General features: G+C 41.4%; 1 protein-coding gene across 6 annotated transcripts in view; it reads left to right on the forward strand.

The window, feature by feature from the left end:
* The window catches only part of LOC129775222 (3-phosphoinositide-dependent protein kinase 1), a 94950-nt gene that overhangs the window by 59481 nt on the left and 18850 nt on the right, over positions 1-16619 (forward strand). The window contains exon 5 of one of the 6 annotated variants that reach the window (XM_055779650.1): positions 16149-16459. The exons of the other annotated variants lie outside the window; for them this stretch is intronic. Coding sequence (XP_055635625.1) covers positions 16149-16244 — 96 coding nt within the window. The 3' untranslated portion in view covers positions 16245-16459. Of the gene's footprint in view, positions 1-16148; positions 16460-16619 lie in introns of those variants that run through there. 6 annotated transcript variants of the gene reach the window in all.

Raw genomic sequence — 16619 nt, forward strand, 5'->3', positions numbered from 1 at the left:
TAAGTTCAATTGTGATGTTTTTGCTCTGTCCGAAACTTGGCTTTCTTCGCGAGATGATCTCTCTTTCCATGATTTCAATATTATACGCTTGGACCGTGATGACAGATACGGAGGGGTGTTATTGGGGATCAATAAGTGCCACTCATTTTTTCGAATTGACCTTCCACCTATTGGAGGGATTGAAGCTGTTGCTTGTCATGCAAACATCAGAGGAAAAGACCTCTGTATTGTCAGCTTGTATTGGCCTCCGAGAGCTGCGGTTAGCCGCAAGCAACTTGTTGACATGTGCTCACTTCTTCCTGAGCCACGATTGATCTTGGGAGACTTGAACTCTCACGGAACTGCCTGGGGGGAACAGTACGACGACAATCGTTCATCGTTGATATATGACCTTTGTAACAGCTTCAATATGACCGTTTTGAATACTGGGGAAACAACACGTGTTCCTAAACCTCCTGCTAAACCAAGTGCTCTTGACCTCTCGCTTTGCTCGAATTCACTATCGTTAGATTGCAAGTGGAATGTAATCCAGGACCCCAACGGTAGTGATCACTTGCCAATCAAAATTTCCATCACCATTGGGTCGAATTCTTCTGAATCTATAAACATGGCATATGACCTCACAAGACACATTGACTGGAACAAATATACAGACACGATTGCTCTAGCCATCAATTTCAGAGATGGTTTACCTCCATTGGAGGAGTATAACTTCCTTTCTCGTTTGATCTATGACAGCGCGGTTCGCGCTCAAACGAAACCCATCCCAGGTTCCACTATTCGTCGAAGGCCTCCCAATCTATGGTGGGATAGCATATGTTCCAAGCTTTATGTAGAAAAATCGAATGCATTTAAAGCTTTTCGGAAACGTGGAACCCCTGAAAATTTTCAGACGTATTTGGACCTTGAAAATCAATTTAAAAACTTGATCAAAGGGAAAAAACGTGCTTATTGGCGAAATTTCGTGGGAGGTTTGTCACGAGAAACGTCAATGAAAAAATTAAGGAAAGTGGCTCGAAACATGAGAAATCGCTCTTCATCCAATGAAAGCGAGGAATATTCACATCGATGGATTTTTAATTTTGCACGGAAGGTTTGTCCTGATTCCGCTCCTGTGCAAAAAATTGTTCGAGATATACCACAAGATAGATGCGATCTTGATTCCGAGTTTTCGATGGTAGAATTCTCTCTTGCTCTGCTTTCATGTAACAATTCTGCTCCGGGATCGGATAGAATTAAGTTCAACTTGCTGAAAAACCTCCCTGATGTGGCGAAACATAGCTTGTTGAATTTATTCAATCGGTTTCTGGAGAATAATATTGTTCCAGATGATTGGAGACAAGTACGAGTTATAGCTATTCAAAAACCCGGAAAACCCGCGTCCGACTTCAATTCGTACCGCCCAATAGCAATGCTGTCTTGTATACGGAAATTGTTGGAGAAAATGATCTTGTTTCGCCTTGATCGATGGGTTGAAACGAATGGCCTACTCTCAGATACACAATATGGGTTCCGCAGGGGCAAGGGGACGAATGATTGTCTTGCGTTGCTTTCTTCAGAAATTCAAATGGCTTACGCCGAAAAAAAACAAATGGCTTCAGTATTCTTGGACATAAAGGGGGCCTTTGATTCTGTTTCAATAGAGGTTTTGTCAGACAAATTACACTCTCGGGGTCTGCCGCCTCTATTGAATAATATGTTATATAACTTGCTTTGTGAGAAACATTTGAACTTTTCTCACGGAGATTCGGCAGTAAGTCGGGTCTCTTACATGGGCCTCCCCCAGGGCTCATGTTTAAGCCCCCTTTTGTACAACTTCTATGTAAGCGACATCGACAATTGCCTTACACAAAATTGCAGCCTAAGACAACTTGCAGATGATGGAGTGGTGTCTGTCGTAGGATCAAACGAATCCGACCTGCAAGGACCCTTACAAGATACTTTGAACAATTTTTCAACCTGGGCCATTGGGCTAGGGATCGAATTCTCCACGGAGAAAACAGAGATGGTGGTTTTTTCTAGGAAGCATAGACCAGCAAAACCAAAGCTTCAACTTTTGGGTAAACCGATCACTCATGCTATGTCATTCAAGTATCTTGGGGTCTGGTTCGACTCCAAATGTACTTGGGGGGCCCATATTAGGTATCTGAGTAGAAAATGTCAACAACGAATAAACTTTCTCCGTACAATTACCGGCACCTGGTGGGGAGCCCATCCCGAAGATCTTATTATGTTGTATCGAACAACTATTCTCTCAGTGATGGAGTATGGCAGTTTCTGTTTTCAATCAGCTGCCAAAACACACCTCATTAAACTCGAGCGAATTCAGTATCTTTGTCTCCGTATTGCGTTGGGATGTATGCCCTCAACGCATACCATGAGTCTCGAGGTTTTGGCAGGCGTACTCCCACTAAAAGATCGCTTCAATTTATTATCTCTTCGGTTCCTCATCCGGTGTAAGGTTATGAATCCATTGGTGATCGGAAATTTCGAGCAATTGATCGAGCTAAATTTTCATTCTGGATTCATGAATTCATATCATGAATTCACCTCTATGCAGGTTGTTCCTTCTTCGTATATTCCCAACCGTGTTTGTTTCCCTGACTACATCAATTCCTCTGTACATTTCGATCTGTTCATGAAGGAGAAAATCCATGAAAATCCAGATTATCTTAGATTGGGGTTCGTTCCTACAATCTTCAATGCAAAGTATGGGCGTATCAATTGTGATAATATATACTTTACTGATGGGTCCTCTATGAATGAGTCCACAGGATTTGGAGTGTTCAACGTATTTTTTAGCACCTCACACAGTCTTCAGAATCCTTGCTCGGTATATATTGCTGAATTGGCAGCGATATACTGGGCGCTGGACAGCGTCGCCTCACGACCTGTTGAACACTATTACATTGTAACGGATAGTCTTAGCTCTGTCGAAGCTATCCGTTCAGTGAGGTCGGAAAAGCACTCGCCGTACTTCCTTGAGAGAATACGAGAAATTTTGAGTGCTTTATCCAGACGCTGTTATGTCATTACCTTTGTCTGGGTCCCTTCACATTGCTCAATTCCGGGTAATGAGAGGGCTGACTCATTGGCAAAGGTAGGTGCAATTGAAGGCGATATTTATCAGCGTCAAATCGCTTTCAATGAATTTTATTCTTTAGTTCGCAAAAATACCATCGCTAACTGGCAACGCAAGTGGAATGAAGATGAATTGGGCCGGTGGTTTCACTCGATTATCCCTAAGGTTAGCCTCAAACCGTGGTTCAAAAGTCTAGACTTGAGTCGGGACTTTATCCGCACCTTCTCCCGACTCATGTCCAATCACTGTTCGTTAGATGCACTACTCTTTCGTTTCAATCTTGCCAGCAGCAATCTCTGCGTTTGTGGCGGAAAAAATATCTCATTTTCTCTCAATCCGTAAACAAGTGTGGTTGTATGGCATCGTTCCACATCGCATCGCATCACATCAACAAAGCAACACAAGCAGCAACGTGGACGTGACAAAGGAGGACAAGTTAAGGGAAAGGCAAAGTCCCACTCGAACAGTGCATGTGTGCAGTTCCCCGTAGGAGTATCCGCCAATTGCTCCGCAAGGGTAGCTAGGCCGAGCGCGTTAGTATCAGTATCAATCCACCTAGCCGGCGTTATATAGTTTCGGCCGCCGAAGTGATCGAGTTGGCTGGCAAAGCTGCTCGCGACGATAAGAAAACCCGCATTCGGAACAGAACACATTCGGTTCGGTGGACATCAGGATAACAGGCAGTTGCAGCGAGTGGCGAGTGGCAAACGCAATCGCAAAACGGCAGCAGGTAGCAGAAGAAAAAACGTTTGTTCTTTATACAAACTGCTTTGGTGGCAAATCCAGAACAAGGTGGCGTCGAGGGCGTTCGAAATGTTTTTTTTCAAAACCACGAGTACTAAGTTTTCTAAATTGGAACCATTCCATAAAACACGGCGCTTATCAGGGCCATTAAACCTTTCAAAAAAGAGTTTACGAAATACAGTTCAATGCTTTCTAAAACAATATCCAAAATAATAATAAAACACAACACATTGATTCTTTCATAATTTGTTTGCCAAAATATGATGAGTATGAGAATTTGGCAGTTGTGCTGAGCTTATTGATGGTTGGGGACTGATTATTCAATTTTCACCAATTCTTAAATTGCTTCTAGATTGAAAGTACAGTAATTTACATTTAGCTAATTTGACAGACCTGTAATGCGACATATTTAGTTGGATATTTTTGTAAACATAGAGTTCGGGGTCCAAATTATGACCCCACATTGAAAGTCGACACTGTACCACTGTCATCGCAAATGTTCAATTACAGATTAAAATCGCCTCCAATGCGCTGGACGGAATGGATAAATATAACGAGAACGCTTGTAAGGAAAATAAAATGATATTGTCATTTATGAGCAAAATGCATCTAACGCAGTGTTTATTTTGTTAATGTATACTCAATTTTGGGTTAAAAATTAAAGTACATTTTCGTAGTTTTAAAAGCAAAACTATATATTTTCAATCTCATGTATTCTTTCAATTCCGCGTAACATTCATATTTCCCGATTATCAGAAAAAAAAATCTGGGGGAAGCTCTGGGCGATTCATGGATTAGGTAAACATAAAATCTTATAGTGAGGGCAAATTTTTTTCGTTGCTCTCAATTCATTGTTTGGTCTATTGCGTGTACGTGTTATCGTGATTGTTTGTTAGTGAAAATCGCTGCTGATTTTTTCCCCTGAATGAACATTATGAAATATGATCTTACATGGAACCTGTGTGTTGTCCAAAAAGAGAATATGAAAAATTGCACATATTTTGCGCGCATACAGTTTGCAACTTTTAAAGAAGAAGCAGCTTATCTTTCCCCACTAAATTTCAAAAATATAAATCCCATACGTACACTATCCAATCCAACGATATCAAATTATAGCTATCTATTGGTGTTGGGTTCCAGCTAACATTCTATGTTGTTCTTAATACCGCTGAACGAAAGAGCGAAAGAACGGTTCAAAAGAACTGATTCACTTAGATGAACGGTTAATGAGTGAACCGTTCATCAAAGTGAACTGTTTTGCCCATCTCTAGAACAAATCGTAATGAATGTATTTTTTTGCCATCGCTGCCTTTTAACGCTCATTCGTTCGTCTCGTTGGACTCGCCCCTTTGGCTGAGTCTGCTGATTTGTCTCTATCCTGTGAGCGTGTACCGCTAAAATACAAAACGCGCGGATCCGCTGAAAAATATATCATTCTCTTTCAAACCGTAAATCAGTGTGGTTGTATGGCATCGTTTCACATCACATCGCATCGACGGATTGGTTCCGGAGCACCAGTATACCTAATAGCGGTTATAGAATTTCGACCGGCGGAGTGCTCGAGTTGGCTTGCAATGCTGCTCACGACAATAAGAAAACCCGCCTACAGAACAGAGCACATTTGGTTCGGTGGCAACAACTAGTTTCAGTGAGTGGCAAACGCAATCGCAAAACGGCAGCAGGTAGAAAAAGGAAAAAGTTTGTTTATACAGACTGCTTTGGTGGCAAAACCAGCCACCGTAAAACACGGCGCTTTTCAGGGCCATTAAACCTTTTAAAGAAGAGTTATTAAAAGTTATCCACAATACCAATGCATTCTAAAGTGACATAATATGATATATAATATGAACTGATTTATTTTGTTTATGCTTGTTTTTGAACTTATTGGTGGTTGGGGTCTTTTAAGTTGATCATTCAGTTTTCACAAACCCATGCATGGTTCCCGAATTGAAAGTGGCTTCAAATTACAACACATTGTATGCAGGATGGCATTCACGATTTTCTCGGTAGCAAGAACTGCTTTCTTTGGTTGATAACTGATGTTGAAAATTGACTGAGGTTACATCTGCAGTGTATAGAAACATAACTAAGGAGCAACATGATGAGCTGTGTATTTCCTGCTACTCTGTTCTTATTTTAAAGGACTTTAATCCGAAGGTCATCCGTCCCTGTATTCACTATTGGTTTATCAGAACGCTTATAGCTCATCTATTTCTCGACAGATCGTAAAGTTCGTCTCCATTTCATTTTTATTTACATTGTTTGCGGAGACTACAAATCTTACAATTCATTCGTTTCCGAAACCACAGTTTAAGGTACGGTAATGTGCTCAATAGTGAAATATATGATAGTGAATGAGCTGATGACCACCTATGCATTCCCTATCACAGCTATCATTTTGATTGTACGATATGTGCATACGCCAAAAGATGCCCGGCGTTGAACATTGAATAAGTACAAAGCCTTCAGAAAAATATCAAGAAGCAACTATTGAGCTGTCATGAGCGGTACAACTTTTGGCTCTTGTTGAATGATCAGTGGACTGCACAACCTTTGGTCCGTCTATCTGTAAAGAGTGTGTGTATGTATTGCCGCGACTAAGTAAAAGTTTATAGATCGGATAGGAGGGATATGAAACAGGGACACAACGAAGGAAACATCATTAAACGTTGACATCGGCGTTTCTGAGGAACAGGTATTATACTGCGGATCATACAGATTTTGTATTATTTCGTGTATTGAGAGAGCGCAACTCTGTTCAAAATTCATGCAATTATTACTGATAATTTCATCCAAGGTTTTAATCCCGGCCAGTTGATGCATCTCCGAATTTCGCGTTCTGGGAGGAGAGTTTAGAAGCATACGAAGAATTTTGTTTTGTATGCGTTGAAGTTTTAATTTGTGTGTTGGAGCACAGCACTCCCAAACGGGCATCGCATATGCGATAACTGGAAATATTATTTGTTTATATACTGCAAGTTTATTCGTTAGAGATAATCGAGAGTATCTATTGATCAGGGGATACAATGACCTGATTAAAATGTTGCATCTTGTGTCTGTTTTGTCAATGTGTGCTCTGAAGGTAAGTTTTCGATCGAAAGTTAGACCCAGATAGACTACTTCTGAAGACCATTCAATACTATTGCCATTAAGACTGACTGTCATATTTTGAGGAGGAACAAGCTTCGGAGTGTTCTTGTGGGGAAATGAGTGGATTTCCGAGCGGCGCTCGCTTATATACCGATTGGTGATTTCAATAGCCTGTTTTGAAAGCAAATTTAAGACTATTGAAACAAGTTTTTGAATCAGAAAGTAATAAGTATAGAACGCGTAGACATTTTATCTTTCGAATGAAGTGTTTATCATACCATTTCGTTCAGTTGTTTAGGAGCTATTAACACTCAAAATCTCGGTCTCCGGCGTAACGCTTTCGTTTTCGAAACTTTGATTTTACACCCCGGTATAGAAATAAAAGACGTAGGACACGTCAAAAAACTGCCACCGAAAAACCCGTCCGTACGCGTTGGTGGTCACTGTGCGAATCCCCCGTTCTCGTCGCGTACGACTTCGTGTCGTAGCAGCGGCACGTTTTTGTGTGTTGGTGCGAACGATAAGCTTGTCTCGCAAGTAGACTTTCCGAGATCTCGCACAACACGCGAAAGAGACAGTGTGCTTTACGTTATCCAGTCTCGCATCTCACAAAGTCATTGGGAGCTGCTGCAACAAATGAGCGAGGCAGAAGGCAGCCGAGTGAGCAGAATTTCTGTGCGCGCTTAAATTTAGAGAGACGAGTATCGATTTTTTCTTCCTCACAACCAGGGTTGCTAATAATATTTTTGAAAAAACAGGAAGATTGCTCTTAAAAAACTGGAAGGAAACTGGATCCTGTAAATCCTTTTAATTTTAAGAAGACCGGCTATGATTTGTCTAAATTGGTTTTATACCCATTTCAATGCTTGAGAAATAGATTTTTTTATGCTTCATGTAGTGTATATGTAGTTCATAAAACTGTAACTGTAATTACTATGAAACAATATTTGAGGAATGGTTTAATTTGGGCAAAACTTGAAGAGTTTCGTATTTATCGCTTTATAAAATCCATAAAATCGCTGATAGAAGAGCGTAGCGTATAGATCGATACCTCAAAAAGGCACGGATCAGCATGAGATACGAGGTAAAATACAAAAAAAAAAAACCATAAACAACTTCTCATAATGTTATTTCAATACTCAAATAACCACAAACAACGTTGCTCAAGTATTGCTTTGGTATTGAAATTATCAAATTTTGGTATAGAGATGCTATTTCTCTCATTTTTTTCGTATTATTCATTGCTAATTTACATCTTATATGAGGGTAGTACAAACCAAATTTCGGTATTAAGATCAAGATGAGAGACCCTTAAATATTAGGCTGTTAAAAAAGTCCTGCGGTATTTCCGCGAGGTTCGTTGTAAGCGCGTAGTTCTAGTTGTATTCATTGTATCGAGTGTATCTAAAGGGTGTGTCACATCAAATTGCATCACGGAAAAAACGATGTAGAAAATTAATTTTTAGGAATTATATCTTCAGCTTTCGCTTATAATCAGATAAGAGTGTATAGATCACGTTGGCCATGCTTCACTGTCAATTTTTCGTAAATTTGGAAAAATGTCGTCGAACGAAAAAGAGCGTCGTGAATTAATCCTGTGCACTCATTTCGAGAATCCGGAGTTGTCACATCGGGACATCGGTAAGATGCTGGAAATCGTCCAATCCACGGTCAGCAGAGTACTAAAACGATACTTCGAGAACCTAACCATCGACCGGAAGGTGAAGAACGGCAAGAATGGATGCTCCGTCAGTGAAAAAGATCACAAGCGCGTAGTTAAGCAGTTTAGACGTGATCCAAAAAGTTCGGTCCGAGATGTCGCCAATAAGCTGAATTTGTCAAGTTCATTCGTCCAGCGGACCAAGCAGCGGGAGGGCCTGCGTACATACAAGGTTCAAAAGGCTCCTAACCGCGACGGAAGGCAAAACATGGTGGGGAAGACGCGAGCCCGGAAGCTGTACACCGAAATGCTGACGAAGCCGCATTGCCTGGTAATGGACGACGAAACCTACGTCAAAGAGGACTTTCGTCAGCTGCCGGGCCTGTTGTTCTTCTCCGCAGAGGACAAATTCAGCGTTCCGGAGGAGATTCGCAAGCAGAAACTATCCAAGTTTGCCAAAAAGTACATGGTGTGGCAAGCGATCTGCTCTTGCGGAAAGCGGAGCGCCCCCTTCGTGATGACTGGCACGGTAAACGGGCAGGTTTACCTTAAGGTGAAGGTGGAAGCTAGCCATAAATGGCTGCCACAATGGCGCTCATTTCTTTCATCTCCCTCCCTCACCTCTCGCCCGAAAATAAATATTTTTGCGAAACAGTGTGAAGAAAATGATCGTTTTCGCACACTTCCCATCAAGTAATATCAACCAAACTCTAATCGATTACTCACAAGATATTACATTTTCATCTGCTTTCGCACCGTATAGTGAAGAACGTCGGAAAACTCGAGCAAGTGCTCTGAAAGTTAAATTTTTGTTTTTCAATCTTCTGCAATGGTTTTGTTTGTATTAGTGGAAGCATCGTTATTTTTTCGACACTGATGCCAAACAACATAATCGAAACAGCTATAAAAACCACTCAATAAAATGTTATTCCGGAGTCATAGAGTCCCATGTCATGAAAATCAATAGAATAAAATTGTGTTGATATCAATACAATTATTATTTTTACGTTTAATAGGTCTATAATGTAAGTTTAGACATTGACATTGACATTGAAGACATTGGGTAAGAAAATTGTATTGCAGAGCTCGGAACACTGCCACGGCTGCCTATGCTTTCAAAAACAGTAAACGGAAAAGTATTAAATTCGATCTAAATGCCTCGGCCAACGAAGAGAAGGGTTAAGGCTTTCCAACGTGAATATGTGAAAACAATACGATCAACGAAGGAAAATATTAAGGAATTATCAACATCGAGTTACTATGCGGAAGAACTTGTTAATACCAAAAGTGCCCCAATTCGCATGTGTTATAAATTTGTTCATGTTACGCTCGCGTATAATCAGAATCATATGCAAATGCACCTTCTATATATATTTATATTTGCAATTGTTCATCGGAACATATCGTTCATACATTTTACTTTAGTATTGAATTGTTATTTGTTTTTTTTTTTCAAATGTATTCAAAGACTCGTGTCAATGAAGCGCCACACAGTCTGATAAGTGAATTGATCTATTTACGTGTGCTTTGCTCTCCTCTCACAAACACTATTACCCCATTTTTACACGAGGGTTTACCTATACTACTACAATGGCTAGCTTCCACCTTCACCTTAAGGAGTGCCTACAGCAGCGCTTACTACCACTATTGAAGCAGCACGAGGGCCCGACCATCTTCTGGCCGGATCTCGCTTCGTGCCACTATTCAAAGGACGTGTTGGAGTGGTACGAAGCCAACGGGGTCACCTTCGTGCCAGAGGAAATGAACCCGCCCAACGCGCCGGAGCTTCGCCCAATAGAGAAATATTGGGCGATTATGAAGCAGGCCCTCCGGAAGAACCCAAAAGTTGTCAAATCGGAGGCGGACTTCAAAAGAAAATGGATTTCTGTTCAAAAAAATAAACTACAACCTGACGTTGTACAGAACCTTATGGACGGGGTAAAGAGGAAGCGAGCATACGGGCTTGGGCTCGAAGTATGAATAAAAAGAAAATGCCAAAAGTTGTTTAATAGTTTTTATTTTACTGTCTAAAATTTTCAAAAGGATCGGTCTACTGGGCGAATTTCTACAGTGTTTTTTCCGTGATGCAATTTGATGTGACACACCCTTTATAACTTGTTGGAAAGGTATTTTTGCGCGCTATAATATAGTCCTTGACAGTGTTTTGTTAGGTTAAGTCGTTCGTGAGTTATATTGTCGCAAATATGGAGCAAAATAAAGAGAAAATCCGACATATTTTACAGTACTACTATGACAAAGGCAAAAATGCATCTCAAGCTGCCAATAAAATTTGTGCAGTTTATGGACCCGATACAGTTTCCATTTCCACCGCACAACGATGGTTTCAACGTTTTCGTTCTGGTGTAGAGGTCGTCGAAGATGCGCCACGCTCCGGAAGGCCTGTCGTCGAAAATTGCGACAAAATCGCTGAATTAGCCGAGAAAGACCGGCATAGTAGCAGCCGTAGCATCGGCCAAGAGCTGGGGATAAGTCATCAAACCGTTATTAACCATTTGAAGAAGCTTGGATTCACAAAGAAGCTCGATGTATGGGTGCCACACACGTTGACGCAAAAAACATCTTTGACCGTATCGACGCATGTGAATCGCTGCTGAATCACAACAAAATCGACCCGTTTCTGAAGCGGATGGTGACTGGCGATGAAAAGTGGGTCACTTATGACAACGTGAAGCGCAAACGGTCGTGGTCGAAGCCCGCTGAAGCGGCTCAGACGGTGGCCGAGCCCTCATTAACGGCCAGGAAGGTTCTGCTGTGTGTTTGGTGGGATTGTCAAGGAATAATCTATTATGAGCTGCTTCCCTATGGCCAAACGCTCAATTCGGACCTGTACTGCCAACAACTGGAACGCTTGAAGGTAGCACTCATGAAGAAGAGGCCATCTTTGATAAACAGAGGCCGCATTGTCTTCCATCAGGACAACGCCAGGCCACACACTTCTTTGGTGACGCGCCAGAAGCTCCGGGAGCTCGGATGGGAGGTTTCTTTTGCATCCGCTGTATAGTCCGGACCTTGCACCAAGTGACTACCACCTGTTTTTGTCCATGGCGAACGAGCTAGGTAGTCAGAAGCTAGCCACAAAAGAGGCCTGTGAAAATTGGCTATCCGAGTTTTTTGCCAATAAGGAAGCGAGCTTCTATAACAGGGGTATTATGAAGTTGGCATCTCGTTGGGAACAAGTCATCGAACAAAACGGCGCATATTTGACTTAAAACAGATGATTGTAACTAATTTTATGAACAAATGAAAATTCAAAAAAAATACCGCAGGACTTTTTTGACAGCCTAATATTTCCTCTAGCTCGAGAAAGTACTTTTGGAAAAATATGCATAGTATGCTTTCTTGCAAAATATACACTAGGGTTCACATGCATTTTATGCTTCTTCTTCTTCTTGAATGGCGTTCACGTTCCTTGTGGAACTTTTGCCGTCTCAATGTATGCATTAACTAGCGTCACATATTAATACTTAGTTGAGATTTCTTTAGCCAAATAACACGCCATGAATGTATTCCGAGAGGCAAACTCTAGAATACGCGTGACCACAGTGCAAATCGAAGGAAATTTCTTTGACGAAAAATCCCCCGGCCAGAACGGGAATCGAACCCGAACACCCGACATGATAATGTGAGATGCTAACCACTCGGCCACGGATGCACCCTCATGCATTTTATGCATGATAGCTTTTAGCTATTTAGGGGAGTTTGTTTGCATTAATTCAATTAATTATATTTAGAACTAAATTTCCTTCGAGTGACTATGAGAAACTAATATCCATTTGTTGTAAACGGAAGCAAGATTACTTGGGTTTTATATTCATATCAATTAAAGTCAATGGAAACCATTTACTCTATGACCTTCTGAACTTCAGAATGTTTTATCCAGAGATCGATCCAATGTCGAGAGGGAGGGACAGATAATATTTATCATTGTAAATTTATTTGACATAAAATGGATAAAACTAGGGCACAAATATGAAAAACTGGATAAAACTGGACGATATTCCAAAAAACTGGAAGAATTTAGGGTTCAACTGGATGACTGCATCGAGAAAAAAACTGGAAGAATCCAGTTTAAACTGGAACATTGGCAACGCTGCTCACAACTCTTCCATGTGCAAGCGATGAGACCGGGCTTTAGCACGCGAGCTCAGGATTGGCTCTTTCTCTTCTCTTACTTAAAATTTTGTGATGTTTTCAGGAAGATCTCGTCGCGTTTCGATGCGAACGATGCACATGTGTTGTGTACACAGAGAGATACTCGTGCATTAGTGCTCGCGAGACTTTCTATTGTACCTGCCTCAAAGTGATATTTGGTTAGGCCTTCTGAAATCTCGCACAGCACGTAGAAGAGATAATGTGCTTTGCCCTATTCAGCCTCATATCTCATACAATCATTGCGAGCTGTGTGCAACAAATGAATAAATTTATTGGATGACTTTAACGGCGATATTTATGTGAAACAGTTCTTCATCACTAATTGTTCTACGTGCCATATTACGAAGATTAGTTTTTTAACATCAGAAGCACAACTTCCCCCGACGGCACCAAATGTCACTTTGAGGCAGGCACACGAGAAAGTCTCGCGAGTACCAACACATGTGCATCACTCATGTTGAGGTATTTTTCCTATTCTATCACATTCCGTTTGAAAATCCTATTCAAATTCAACGAGGAAAGTGTCACCCACATCCGTGTGATGGAGCCTCCCAGGAAATACACCCGTCGCCCGGATCTGGGTCGGTCAGCCTTTGTCGTTTTATTGTCGTACTACCGCCGAACGTAGCAGGGTCAAAAAAGTGGAAAAAATAATCAAAAAGAATCCAGCGAGGTCCATGGTTCGGGAAAACGGGTGTTTGGGCTCCTCGATCCGGCGAGTAATGGTCAGAAACTTTGGCCAGAAGTCGTATGCGTTACGCGGAGGTCAATTCAAGAACGCTGCGACCAAATCACGGCGATTGTAGAAAGCTAAAAAACATCTGAGTCGGTTGAAGCATCCTCGTCATATTAATTTTGTAATATTTTTCTCTGATGGATTTTTATTTTAATCAGGATCAAAAGGTGAATCGAAAGAATAACAGGTGACTTGCACCAGATCGTAGTCAGGTTCCTATCGTCATGTCAACGAAGTTTCCGACCCATGTGATGATTCTAGGCGTAGTCTCCAGCGAGGGGGATGTAATGCATGTAATATCGTTTCCGTGGTTTACCAGTTTACGGTGTCGGAACGGCGAACAACACCAGTATGAAGGCCGTAGCAACGGGTACTCTTGTGTTGAACAGCGACGATGATCAAATTGATGCCAGCGGAGTACTGAAGATTCCGGAACTGGCTACAAATCTGCTATCCATCTGCATCTGCAAAAAGGGAAAAATTGTTCTTTTCAGCAAGGACAAATGTTAAGATGCTGTTAGCAATCTGGTTATCGTCGGTGTCGAGGAAGGTGACCTGTACTGAGTCAATCGGTCGGAGAATGTCTGGTAAGCGTAATTGAGCTTTGGCATCGACGTCTCTGGACTGAGGAAGCTATAACGGATTGCGGACGGAATTGATTATCTACCCGGAACGTTGAAGAACTGTGTTGCCTATTTGCTTGCACTTCATGTGAGGCGTTCTTTTCCTAGCAGCGAGTCAAAAGCTGAGGAACTGCTGGAGTTGCTGGAGTTGAACGAATTTCGACGTCGAACCACGTGCCCGTATACACCAGAGCCGAACGAGGCAGCCAAGAGAATGTACCGCACGTTAGTTGAAAAAGTGCGATAAGTGCTCAACGATGCAAAGCTATTTCGACTGCTGCTCACGTGGTGAATCGTTGTCCCACACGTTCTATGGAGGACAAAACATTGGAAGAGGCGTGAACTGAGAAGAAGTCGGATCTGGGGCATCTCAAGATTTTTGGTTCAAGAGTGATGACCCTGATTCCGAAAGCAAAAAGGAAGAAGATCGATCCCAAATCCGAGAAGGGCATTTTCATTGTTTCTACTTCAGCCGAGACGTCGTAGTTATGGAGGACGATATCGTTATTTTCGAGGTGGAACAACCAGTGAAGCCGGTGGAGTTTATGGAGCTTTGTTGGGATGAGTTCCGTGACCGTCCTGCATGCGATACAGTCGAGCCTGCTGGTGCTGGAGTTGTCGATGGTAATCGTGACGATATCGAGCCAGCGGAAGAAGCGATCGGTGTCGATAGTTTGTTCAGCGAGGCGGAGAATAACCCAACTGAAAAGATCAGGTGATGAAACGCAGCAGGGATTGCGGCGTAGAGTTCGGGAGCACCGTTGTCAAGGCAAGTATAGTGATTTTGTGAGTTACATTTCCTGACGGTGTTTATTCTCCTCAGTTATCCTCAATCAAGATGAGCGATGAGGATACAATGGATGACCCGACCAGTTATCTGGTCAGGATTACAACGAATTATATTCTCATGCGATACGCGATCGTCCGATACTTGATGGCCCTGGCGGTGCGGTACAATTTGGACATCGGCCAGATGGATGCGGTCACAGCTTTTGTTTGGAGCGAGCTAAAGGATGAAGAGATTTACATGCTACAACCAGAAGGGTTCGCAGCGGAAAATGGAAAAGTTTGCATACTCAAGAAGCGGCTGAAAGGCCTCAAGCAGTCTAGCCGCGTATGGAACACGTAGTTGAATGAGGTTTGCTCCATAAGTTTGGGTTGAAGCGGTCGAGTGTAGATCTCTGCTTGTATTGGTGTGTTCATGGGGATAAGATAACGGTTGAGGTCATCTACGTCGACGACCTCTTGATTTTTACAAACTATCGGCGGCTTAAGGCTTATCTGTACAGGCGGTTTCAAATGAAAGACCTCGGGGAGGCGCAATACTGTCTTGGGATCAGAACCACTTAGTTGCAGCACAAGCAGAACCTAGCATCAAGTTGGACAAGTCGATGGCGCCGAAAAAGCAATCTGAAATTCAAGAAATGAAGTCAATTCCATCCAAAGAAGAAGTTGGGTGTTTATCTATTTTCGAGAAGAAATCGATTCCTTTTTTGAGCGTTAGTAATTCTTTTCCAAATAAACGAAGTTGTATTACAATCACTTGATTCGAGAGATGAAATGGCTTAGAGGTATATGCTTATTAATTATTAACCCGAAAACTTGTTTGAAAACAAACTATTGAAATCATACAAATCTCTATATAAGCTGATGCTCGCTCGGAAATCCATTCAGTTGTGATTACAAAGGAAAAATGATCTCGCTCGCACGCTCGCCTAAAAACTATGATTTTTTCTCCCAATCCAATTTATTTTCTGCCGCCGAACTGAACGGAGCCGCATTTTTTAGTAAAAGCAACAGTTTTATTCGAATGCCGACGATTCAATTTGTCGGGGGTTGAGGAGGGAGTATTCTTTGCGCTGGGGTAGGAGGAACGGATTCCTCCTTTGAGCGTTAATAATTCTTTTTCAGCTAAACGAAGTGGTATGATAATCACTTTATTCTTTTAATTATGAATTACGATAACTATTATCTTATAACAATTGTCGCATTGCTATCTGAAATATCTCTTAACCATGAGTATATTTTATCTATTTTTAGCCTCATCGAACATATTATTTAGAAGATCCACAAGGATATGCTCTTGAATGGCATCAAGCAATAACAAAAATTTACGAACAAATGAATGGTGAATGAATGTAACGTAATATAATATATATATATATAGTCACTTTATGTCTGTTAAATGTAAGAGCTAAGTTGTAGTGTATACTGTATTTTCCTAACAACCCTTTAAGATATTTTATTTTTATATTTGTTTTTTTTTGTATAAGCATTGCTCAAAATAAATATCAAAATATTAGTTTGATCTACCACACTGTTAGTCGGATGAATTAAACTTTTTCGTTTTATTCAGAACGTAGTTTTCAATATTGTTATAGAGAACTCCGTCGTTGCTCTCAATATACATATAGCGTATTATCAGCCTGGACATCAGAAAGAATATGGTACCACAGTATACCACGTTAGTTGCTGAGAAACTGCTAAGAGAATTTGTATCTATTTAACCGA

The sequence above is a fragment of the Toxorhynchites rutilus genome, chromosome 3, assembly GCF_029784135.1.
Source record: "Toxorhynchites rutilus septentrionalis strain SRP chromosome 3, ASM2978413v1, whole genome shotgun sequence".
Classification (NCBI taxonomy): domain Eukaryota; kingdom Metazoa; phylum Arthropoda; class Insecta; order Diptera; family Culicidae; genus Toxorhynchites; species Toxorhynchites rutilus.